The 12,096-nt window shown below is 41.7% G+C and overlaps 1 protein-coding gene across 1 annotated transcript in view; it reads right to left on the bottom strand.

Moving 5' to 3' along the window:
- KDM2B (lysine demethylase 2B) overlaps window positions 1–12,059 on the bottom strand; it is a 136,574-nt gene extending 124,515 nt beyond the window's left edge. The window contains exons 1-4 of the mRNA XM_006015198.3: window positions 11,921–12,059; window positions 10,747–10,891; window positions 7,281–7,359; window positions 2,623–2,669 (exon numbers count right to left, since the gene is read on the bottom strand). Coding sequence (XP_006015260.1) covers window positions 2,623–2,669; window positions 7,281–7,359; window positions 10,747–10,891; window positions 11,921–11,971 — 322 coding nt within the window. The 5' untranslated portion in view covers window positions 11,972–12,059. The remainder of the gene's footprint in view (window positions 1–2,622; window positions 2,670–7,280; window positions 7,360–10,746; window positions 10,892–11,920) is intronic.
- Window positions 12,060–12,096: the final 37 nt, after the last annotated feature.

The following is a 12,096-nucleotide window of genomic DNA, read 5'->3' as shown; positions in this document are numbered from 1 at the left end:
ATGCAGTAACCTTCAAGTTCACATGCAGGGAAGGGCAATTTTCAAAAACACAGGGACAAATCCAATTCTGACAAGTATCTTGAGTCTTTAATCCTTGCACAGAGCAGGTGGGAACTCTGTTTAAGGTCCCACGTGGAAAGGTTTAATTTCAGGTACTAAGCCAAAAATACTGGATAAATGAGCAGAAAAAATATCTAATATGGAGCTCATTCTAGTTTGCCTGACTTTCTGAGTTCACTTACATGCCTTTTGGAAATTAGGCACAAACAATGGAATTGCACCTGCTTTTACCAGGCCTGTACATGGCCCTCTGTGTGCTGTAAGGCATATAGATACTGTGCTCATATATATGGCTTGCTATAAAAGTGTGAACTGACACATAAAAGTTGCAGACACAGAGATCCCCTAAATATTTGTGAACGGGGGTTTTTTTAACCAAATTTTCACCTGTGACGCCAAAGGCTATACATCTTATTTTTAACAGCAGGACACAATGTTCTTGAACAAGTTATAGGTTGGGACTGGGATTTCCAGTTGAAGCTCATCCAAATGCGGTGAGAGGATATCTATATAATATTCAGAGTTTGGCCAGGTGTGTGTGCACAGCTCACTGCTCCCAAATGTGAGAAATTTAATGTCCTCAAATTTCAGCTCTCAAATTGATGTCTATTTATGCCTCATTACTTAAAGAATGTAATATCATTTCTAGATATCCTCCTGCTTTGCTCTTTACTTCACCCTAATGTTCTTGGCCAACGTACATGGGAATCTCCACCCCATAATACTGCCAAAGATATGAATCTAAGAGGAAAGCAGCTCTCACACTTACACTTTTTCCTACATAATAGTCTGTTATGCAACACTACACTGTTCCCAGAATTACTACATAATTAGTTAAATGATTGCAGCAACTTCAAAATGAGAAACAGCAGAGCAGAAGTTATGGAATAAATCTACAAAGGAGCTGTTCCAGAGTGCAGACAATCGGCATTAATGGAAAGCCACTGCACAGCAAAACAGCAGAAATCCAACATCTCCAACTTCAAAAGTACTGATTTCCTCAATAGTCATGAGATTTCCTTGTGCTCTCATATGATTTCATATTTCCTATTTTCATCTAAGAATGTACAGATATGAAAAGATATTAAAATTCTATACTGATATCAAATTCTATAGATAAATTCTATATTGATATCAAAACAACACTTCCAACTAGACTTCTACAGTATCTCCTATCAGATAGAAGATCTCAAAGCTTTTTGTACAACACTGTCAGTTAAGCAACACAACAACATTTCCTTAGTGAAATAGGGATTCTCTCTACGGGGCAAATGGTAAAACTGAAATAGCTGCATCATGTCTTTTTTTTTAAGTTACCTTTTTGTTTCATTTTAAATAGCATGTCCATTAATTAGCTTAAATGTAATTTTGCATGAATGCATTTGGGTTTGTGCATTTCTGAAACTGAATAAGGCAGGAGTCTCTTCTAGGCATTTTCCAAACACAAAACACTTACACACCAAGAATTAATTCTTTACAATGTGAATTAAAATTTTAACATCAATATAAAGATCTACATCTATAGACCACTTTTCCCATCACTGAAATGCAGCCAGTTTTGAAGGACACAGCACTGAGTATCATTGGGCGCACCTACACGTATCGCTATGGTGATGTTGTTACTGTGCCATACGCACAGTTCATGGTTATTTTTAGCAGTTACTTCTCTGTAGTGGTGTGCCATACCCGGGGAGTGCGTCGCTATGGCAAAGTAGCTGCTGGTCACATGTAGACTCCCGCGGACACTTATGTCGCCGTAGTGCGTGTAGTGTCATGTGTAGTGTAGTGCCCATTGTTAGGACAGGATGTGAAGAAAAACTTGCACTTTTTCACTTGCTGAGGGATTTAGACAGCATGTAACATAATTGCACTGTTTAAACACAGCCATTTCATCAGGGTTAACACTACTACTTCTATAAAAATTGCCATGATTTTTTTATGATCACAAATGATCAGGACCTTCGTGTTAGGTCTCGGGCAAAAGACAGCGTTGCTGAAGACTACGAGAGGGTGTTAATTCAGTACTGCACAGGGAAGAGTGCCTGCTTTTAAACCACCAAAGCCATCTCATGACGCTTCCACATTTGGGCTCCCTTGGAGTTTTTCCATCAAACACTGCCCTGGCCTGACATTAATAAGCTTATAAAGAGTTCACAGCTACCATGTTATATGGCTGTAATTAAGCTTATAAAACAAATTGCTCAACAACAAATCATGGCTACAAGCTCCATCAGCAAAACTGCTGCTTTCCAAGTTAAAAGATGTATTTGCAGGGAAGCAGCTAATGCCATCTGGCTAGAAGAACAGGTATCTACTACCTGTTAGAGAAAAGCATTCACTATATTTACAAGTGGCCCATTTTCCAGTATGTTTCAGAGCTTCATCAGCATAACTACTAATTAGGATATATTCCTTTTTCTGTTACAAACTGGTTCTTTGTTCTTTCCCTCAGATCCTGAGTTAATGCGTGCTTACAAGCACATCTGGAGTCTTATACAAAATTAACATTAAAAAAGCAGCACTGATAAATACAGAAAATACAGTAAATTCAGAACAACTTACCCACTAGTAACTTCACATCTCTGACGGTGAAATCTGGGTCAGGCATTCTATAATTAGCAATACAAAGAAAAGGAATGTGAATGCTGTCCAAATACAAGTGGGACCAAATTTTCACATGGATAAAACAGAAATAAGTTTATAGTGCTATTTCTCCACATTTTACAAAACATGGCTATTAGCAGCAAGGATCAAGCAGTTTTTCTGAACAGCATGGACAGCTTTTTTCTGGCAGGACGGAGAATATTATAAAGGCATATTATTGACTATTTTGATGCTATATGGCATAGCTGTTTAGCACAAAGACAAAATGTCTCTACTCAGAATGACTAGGGAGCATGTGCTGGTACCCTGGTAGTAGCAGTTGCATGTGGACAGGTTTTTTGACAAACTCAATACTTTGGTATACTTCTAATGCATCTGCCAGCTCAGCATTTCAGAGGTCTTGACAAACAAGTAAGGTTCACAATACCCCCATAAGGTAAATTATCTTGTTTTTCCCCCATGCATATAAACTTATGCATAAAGAGGTAAAGTGAATTGTACAATGCCACATCACACATTGTCAGATTCAGAGCTGGGAATGAAACCATCCCAAGTGCTCTCCTACACTGAAATTCCTTCCACAACCCAACTGTACCTTGGTGGAGCAACGTAAGTGTCTTGGACCGGAAGTCAGTTGAGACCGTCTCTGCATCAGATATTTGCAGTCTCTAAGCTAAACAGTGGTGGAATTGTTCCCTGGTGTTGACACTGCTATTTATAACACCCTTTTTAATAGAGATCATGTTTTAGGTTTTAAATGCAAGTAAGCAGCAGTCGAGAGCATCAAGAAGGAGAATTTTAAGCACAAGTCATTCAGAGCCTTGCCGAGATCTTGTGGATTGAGATCATTAACATTTGGAACAGAGCAAACAGGGCAACTTAAAAGTCAGGAAAGAAAAACAAACGAAAGACAGAGACAGAAGATCTCTATCTTAGTTACTGCACATTAATGACAAGGCTGAGAACTTTGTTTGTACAGTACTTTGAAAATGCAGTAATTAAAGATCTAAAGGTGGAGAAAAAAGCCCAGAAGTAAGTAAAACGCCAGAGGATCTGGATAAAAACTTAGTAAAGGGAACCAATAGCAGAAGCCTAAGAAATGTTCTCAGAGAAAAGACAGGACATTCAGTTAGATACCTCAAATACTCATATGCTAATGCGAGAGGCACCGGGAACAAACAGGAAGAATTTGAAGTCCTAGTACAAATAAAGAATGATCGTGCAATTGGGCTTACGGAGATGTGGCGAGATACTTCACGTGCCTGGAATATGGGCATGGGTGGTAACTTGTTCAGGAAGGACAGGCAGGGAATAGGAGGAGGCATTGCCCTATATATAAAGGCAATGTACCCGTGCTCTGAGGTGCAGGATAAAGTGGAAAGTAGGCCTCCGGGTAAAGGTCAGAGAGGAAAGCACCAGGGGGGTGTCACGGTGGGTGTCTGCTGCAGGCCACCAAACCAAAAGAGACAGCTTTCCAACATGCAATCACAGGAGCATCTAAATGTTCACATCTGCCTAAAGAAAACAACTGCTGGTAAAAGAGGTCAGGACTTGAGCTTCCTGCTTCTGACCACTAGGAATAACAACGGCTCGCCATGGCTGGGTATACGAAATGGAAAACCACAAAGCAATTTTTAACATTGACTTTCATTTTTAATCATCTCTCCATCAGCTACCCCGCTTCCTGCAACTTCAGAGCCTTACTGTATGCAGCAACAGAAGAGCTACGTGTTGTAGATCTGTTGGTGACAGGCGTGCAAGCTATTTAACATCAGGCAACTAGAAGTACATAGCTCCAATTACTACTAAGTATCACATCAATCTCAAATGCTCTTATACTAGTACTAAATATACTGCCTGTTACATATATTTATATAGCACATTTCATCCTAAATTGCTTGGTGTACTACAGAGAGGGCTCCCTTCTACCAAAGTGCTCTAAATGGAGCTGGAGATTGCAATGCTACACAAGAGTTTGGGACAGGGATTGAAGCTTGCAGCCTGGTTTGCAGCTGCTGAAAGAATCTGTGTCAACAGAATGCGATTACTTAAGTGTGAATAGGGTGAAAACACTGGAGCTGAAATGTTTTCTCTAATCCTGTCAAAGTATTTTGGAAATAAAAAAATTAGGCTGATTATTATGAAGGTAGTTCAACACTTCCTGTTAAAAGAACATACTTTCAGTTATGTATTGCTTAGCCAAACTTTAACCATTTGGGCTGAAATGTTCCCTGATGGATGTCTGCCTCAACCTTAATTTTTTTGGAAAAGTTCAGGCAGACAGTTCAGCCATTTGTAACAAGCTGGGAAAATATAGAAATCTTTTTAGAATTTTTAGAATTTTTTTTAATAGAAAATAAATGTTTAAATAAATTAAATTAAATTAAATAAATTAAAAATAAATATTTTTTTTGCAAAAATCTTGTTGGTTTAATAAAAGATATCACCATGAGCCCTGACTGCTGGGAAAAAATGGCATTTTACTCTTGTAATAATGCTGATCTTGAGACGAACTGGCATACTCATGCTTTGGAGCCGGGACTTAAAATTGGGCAGGTTGGTAGCTTCTGTGTCAGATACACCTCTTGCCATATCCATGAAAATTTGCTGAAAAATGCCCATGTTAGAAAGCTTTGAAAAATGGCAGTTTGTAAGTGCTCAGCAGAAACTTCTTAGATTTCACAAGCTAAATCTTCCAAGATCCAGTTTATCCCAGCAGTAAGCTGCAGGTCCTTCTGCCAGACCTTAAAGCAAAGAGCCTGTCACACTTGTTCTCACCGCCCTTCCTGCCAGGCTCTGGCAGTTTGGAAGACAAAACTACTCAATTTGAATGCAGAAGAGACAACAGATCAACCTGGGGAAGGGAGCAGAAGGGGGCAGGGCCCACCCGTTTGTTCTTAAAAAGTAAAATACTGTAAAACACTTAAGGACATTATATAAAAAAAATAGTTTGAAAAATGATTAAGGTTGCAAAACCAAGCACTTAAAAGCTGTGCCACCTTCATTTAGCCTTCCTGTGCATATCTAACCATTATGATACATCTGGAATTACATGATGATATGGTACTTTTAATTTGGTTTTTGTGTGTGTGTGTGTGTGTGTGTGTGTGTGTGTGTTGCATACCAGCTACTCTGACCTTCTCAGGCTATTAATTCCATCTGCTGGATTAAGCTGTACACACGATATGGTTCATTTTGTAAGAGGGGGAAACAATACAGGATCAGTTAGCCAAGTACATTCCCACTAGAATAGAGGAAAGATATCAGCAGTTGGGTAAGGGACAAAGAAACTGGCTAGTCAAGTCTGGGGGTTGGAGACTATTTTAAGCTCATCAGGGCAAACTCAAGTATCCATTCTCTTCCCCTTTAATAAACATTAGAGTGTGATTAGAGTCAGCAAAGTGACTGTAAAACTGTTACTATGGAGCTCCATATTTATTCTCTCCCAGTCTCTTCAGAATCCAGTTTACAATTCAAAAGCCCTTTTCTCTAACAATCAGCTCTCCAAACTCCACCTGGGAACTGAAAATCAAGAGGCATTTTTTTATTCTCCTTATATCTTCACCTGTCATAGAGATTCTGCACTGTAACCAACTTGACAGCTGTATTTATGCTGTGTGAGGCAGATGAAAATGTAATTTACTCTTTTACAGTGTGACTGCCTGGTTTCTCAGCATAAACAGAACTAGAGGACAAAATATCCATAAGAAAACATAACTTGAGAAACCCAGTAGTATAATATTATACAAAACAGACATTAAAAAACAGTAAAGTTGTAAAATGAAGCACAGTACTCAAAAGTTTAAGGTTGACAAAAAGTTGCTTGCACAACCTTCCCTGAGCTTTATATTGCTTGTGCTTTAGGAGTCACTTTTAATATAATCAGGATCTTTCCATTTTTGTACCACTTTAGACACTACACAGAACTTTTTACACACAAAAAAATAAAATAATTAGCATCTCAAAGTTATAAGAGACTTTTTCATTTTAATATCAAGGTTTTATGTTCATACCTTAAGTAAATGTCAAAAGGCCCCCTTCCCCATCCCATGAATTATCTGCCTTACATTCCAGGTACTAAAACCTCTTAAAAAGTGGTTGCAGGTAGTCTTATTTTTTCCAATCAGAAAACAATATATTATGAGTCAACTATTTCTCAAAACTTAATCCTTTTTGTCCTGAGCTTTCAAACAAAACCAACCCCATACAAATAATAATTCTGAATTTTATTATAATTAAATATTGGTTTCTAAAAAAAGACCATTATAATGGAAAATTTGAAGCATGCTTAACTGTAGCTATCACAGTGTCCCCCACACATCATTCAGAACATAACTTAGAAGTTACATGGGAAGTCAGACACAAATATTGTCATTAGATGGTTCAAAACCAGGGTTCTGGTTTCTGGCTTTGTCACTGACTTGCTCTGTGACTGTACAACTGCCCCGAATGCACTTAAACTTTCCCAGCCTCGGTTTGCTCATTTGTAAATGAAGTATAATCACCCTTACCCTCCTCTTGAGCATGCTATCCATAATACATTTTGAGAGCACATGCAGGTATTAGGATTATTTCATAAAACATTGAATCAAAACTAAGATTTAGCTGCAACTTACTTAATTCCAAGTCCATCTTTACTTCTGAAAATAAGGGGAATCCTGAGAGCTTCTCTTTGCACGTACTCAAAAGTGAAATCTGATTTAAATACACAAAAAGTATTAAAATTACATTTTTGCTTCATATCAGAGATTGTCAAGAGTCTCCGCTTTTCTGTATTCAGCAAAGAAAACTTACTATAACTTATACAGAACTGTAAAGAGAGGCAATATTTTAGGTCACAAGCAGAAACTAGGTGACAAACAATAGTCTGCAGCTGTTCTCTATTTTCCTTATTTACAGATGCACATAAAGTAGAAAGCAGTGCTTGTCAATGGGAGTATGAGGTTGAAATGTCTGGGTTATGAAATGCTGCATAACAGTTACAGGAGACTGACCTAAATTACCATTAGTGTCGTTGGTGGTAGCTGTGTTGGTCTAAGGACAAAGAGAGAGAAAGTTCTGCCCAAAGAAGGCTGTTTGTGCCTGAAAGCTTGCAAAGAACAATTTTTCCAACTATTTAGTTGGTCTAATAAAAGATATCACATCTACCCAAAGAACCTTGTCTGCCTATTAAGCAGTGTGGCATGGACTGAGCTACATATTTCTGTTTCTACTGAACTTTACAGAAGTACATTGTAAGACCCTGATCCTGCAAACAGCTGGGCACATATTTTATTGACACTAGTCTGAGAAAGTTCAATGAACTGAACAGGTCCATAGTGTGCGGGCAGGACAGAAGCCTATAGGTGAAAATCTTGTGACCTCAGGCATGGCTGAATTAGTGAGATTCATAGATTCATAGATTTAAAGGAGAGTACATATTTATTGACCAAATAACTAGAGAATAGAACAAAGATTTGTTGTCTGAATAATAAAGCATAATTATTTAATTTTAAGGATGAAAATGAATTGGCTCTTTATGCTGATTTTAACATTCAGTGGTCTGAATTATGCGTCATGAATGAAACAATGTTTTTTTTTTTCCTGTTTCGGGTAGTAGGAAAAAGTGATAAGCATTCACTTGGGTGGGTAAAGTCTTCACAAGTTTCATAGTCGATTTATATTCTGCCTCCAGAGATGCAAAATTTAATCTTGAAGTAGCCAGAGAGTATGTCTGGAGGTCTGTAATCCTCCTTTTTCACAGGAAAGTGAAGTCTGGATAGCTGGACAGCATCCCCTCAGGATTATTTGTACGCTACAAATATTAACAGCACTTTAAACTAAACACTCAATACTATGCTTGTTTGTCTATACATTTTTACTGTCAACTGATCAAATAAGTAATTATCTAAAACACAACCTTCCTGGGACACTGCATGAAAATTTTCATCCCCAGGTTTATACAAATCATGTCCCTCTGACACCCAAACTAGAATGGGGTGTTGGAAATTCATGATAAATTCATATTCCTACTCATGTTTTTATCTATTTCTATAACTTTCCCCGTTGTTACAAAAAGCGTGGATCCTTTTAAGGATCCTTTTAAGGACTAAGCAGGGATAAAGGATCCTTGCTTAGTCCTGCTAAACAAATAGCCCATGTAGCTTATTATTTTACTAGCCCTTTAAAAATATCATTTGTTTTTCCATTGCGTGGAATTTACCTTCCACAATCAATATTTCAGTGAGAGGCAGCATAAGGAATAGTTCCCCATTAGCAAAAATCGTTATGGTTTATTATGTAAATGCCTCACAACTTAAAATATTCCTTTAAGTATTTTATTTAACTGAATCAATAAATATCCACTGGATAAGCGCATCCTCCATTCAAGACACAAAGTCAGGAATCAGGTGAAGGGTGTCCAGGAGAAGCAGATCCACTGCATATTAGGCTAGAGAATAAATCTAGACTAGAGAGCTATGGTGGGCTGTGTCCAAGCCAAAAATCACACTGCAGCCTTGCAGCACCTCTGAAGAAAACTTCCAGCCCACATTCCTGGCCAGAGATCAAAGTACTGCTCCCATTGAAAATAAAAACAAGGAAATAGAAGATTAAAAAAAAAAATTAAAATCAACCGATTCCATGTGTTCCAATAACTTGATATTTCTAGTCTTGCTCTCAACAGCACAGTAGGCAAATTTAGTATTTTTGATTAAGTTCAATTCATCTTTTGATTTCACAGAAAAATTAAACCAGTGGTAAAAATGAAAACAGACCTTCTCTTTATAAAGGCCCAACAAAGCATTAAAATCCCTTGTGGGGCTGAACAAAGCAGACATAGACCAAAACAAAGTAACAAAAGACACTCATTTATTTTCAAGTTCCCTAGAAGGGAGAAAGCTACAAAAGGTTTGCAAAGCTGCTGAGCAAGGGAAATAGTGGAAGGGTTAGCTAGCAGCAATGGGAGGGAGCAAAGAATTTGGAAATGATGGTAGAAAGCAATCCCTGAAAAATTACCCGGCATTTTAAAAGCAAGGACCAGGTATCAGCATCTTGTGTCAGGGGACAAGAGGAAGCTATTCCCCCCCTCCCTTCCAGGAAAAACCCCTGCTCTATGTACAACAGTTGATATCCCTGGCCACATTAGGAGTTAAAAATGTCCACACAAGCCTGAGCCTTGAAAAAAATAAAAAATAAATAAATTAAATGCCTGACTCAATCATTCTTGACGTCTGATGAGGATGACACATGACAGCTAGCGGCTGCATGTTTCTGAGAGGTGGTTCGGACTGGAGTGCCCGCAAGGCCACAGGGTGTGGACAAAAGTAGCTGGGATTTGGTGCCAGGTTCAGTGACTCGCGCTACGTGAAGGTGACTTGAAAAACTGCCACCCCTACATCCGCTCCAGCAGGCAAACTACACCTTCCCATTGCCCCTGCTGGAGAGCAACCCCTGCATGGGCTGGTCTCGCCTACTGAGTACCTATCTAGCCACGTAAGTCACAAGCGAATCTAGGCGGTTTGGGGCAGGGGGGATTTAATAACACGACGGAGCTGTTAAGTCTACAGCCTGGAGTTGCATCCTTAGCAGCTGACAAACAAGATGCAAAGGGCCCTGGTTGAATAGGGGGCGGAGGGGGGAGCGGGAAACACCAGCAGGCGGAGGTGGGGCTGGGGTTTCCTGCAGCTCCTCCACGAACCTGATCCCTGGAAACACAAGGGAAGCGATCCGGGGTCAGGCTAGCAGCCACGGAGGCTTCTCTGCAAGCCGCATCCGCACCCCCTGATGCCAACGCCAGAAGGGGCACGTCCGTGCACAGGGGACGGGGAACCGGGTCCAGCCAGGACAGCCCGTGCCAGCACACACACGTGTGCGTGTGTTGTTTCCTGGCGAGGGCCCAGTGTGCAACACCCATCCCCCCAACCCCTCCCCTGCTGCTCGGCCTGGATTCGTCACCGGATCCCCTGGAAGGGGGGATGCAGGCGGGAAATACGAAACAAGCCACAAACTCTGCACGTGGAGACACCACCAGCTCCGCTCCTCCGCAGCAATCCCGGCCAGAAGCCGCCCCCCACACACCCCCCCAGCCAGCTCCGCATTTACCTTTCCCTTCCATGGCATGCACGAAATCCCCATGATACATTTTACTCTTTAACTTCTCCTCCAAATTAAAACTCCTGATGCTGACAATCTCCTCCACGTCGGAGAGGTCCTCGTTCTCATCGTACCTTCTTCTACCAATAGAGCGCTACAAAATAAATCAGAAACAAGGCGCTGTACCGAGGGGGATGCGGGGAGCCCCTCTCCCAGAAAAGGCTGCAAGGCTGCAAACCCCCACCCAGGTACGCGGTAGGACCGCTGCCCCTGCACCCCTTTCGCCCTGGGGACACGGGACCGACCCGAGACAACAGGTGCTTGGCTGCAGGCAAACGCTGCATGTCTTTTTACTCTTTAAATGCGCATCCATCCCCGCCTGCTTCCCTTGTGCAACCCCGGGAGGGGGAGGGAGGAAAAAGGAGAGCCCTGCATGGCTCTGATCCTCTTTGCCATTCAACCCCTCTCTGCCATCAACCTCCCCCCCCCCTGCAAGCAGGCAAGGCAGCCTGCACCCCGCAGCCTTTCCACCCTCCAACTGTTTCCATAGTCACACCGGAAGCCGCGATTTAAAAACAAATTGCATTATGTAACACCGGGATTGATGGGCTTCCCCCCACCCCCCGTGCTCCGATCCACGTTATGCCAGTGCCAGCAGAGCCTGCGCACTTCGCCGGGCAAAAGTGAGGGGGTCCCGGGGAAGGGGCCGGGGCGAGTGCCGTGCACGGAGGGGTGTGTAAGGAGTAGGCCCGGGGAAGCAGCAGCGAGGCCGGGCTGCTGCCGCTGCTCTCCCCGGAGCCCCCGTGCAAGCCGACGGGGACACCCGGGCACGACCCCCCGCGCTCCGCATGCACAGGGACAAAGCTGGGCTCCTGCACAACCCCTCTCTCTGTGCACACATTGCAAATCCGCAATCCCGGCAGGCAGCCCTGCACACCCCCCCACCCCCACCCCCGGACCAGCACAATCCCTCTCCGACAGGGGAAAAAAAATTAAGTCTCGTCCCACCCTCCTTCCCCTCGGTTCAAATCCACCCCCTTCCCGAGTGTCTACGCCGATCTCTTGCAAACTTAAGTCGCTCGGCTGCCTACATTTCACATGCATTCCTCCCTTTACAAGCAATTAAGCACAAGCAAATTAAAAAAAGGTACAAATAGGAAATAGACAGAAGCCGGCTACACACCAATCTTCTTCCAGAGTCTTTCTCTGCCTCCATTTTTTTGGAGAGTTTCATCACTTAATTGTCAACAGTTCCTGTCCTGCATGTTTTGGCCCCCATGGGGAGGAGGGCAAGCACAAGCCATCCAGGTCTCTCTAAAGTTTTGCCATTTTGCACCAGCACTTTTTTTGGGGGGGAGG

Source organism: Alligator sinensis, unplaced genomic scaffold (genome assembly GCF_000455745.1).
Source record: "Alligator sinensis unplaced genomic scaffold, ASM45574v1 scaffold628_2, whole genome shotgun sequence".
NCBI lineage: Eukaryota > Metazoa > Chordata > Crocodylia > Alligatoridae > Alligator > Alligator sinensis.
This window is presented reverse-complemented; position numbering and strand designations above follow the sequence as displayed.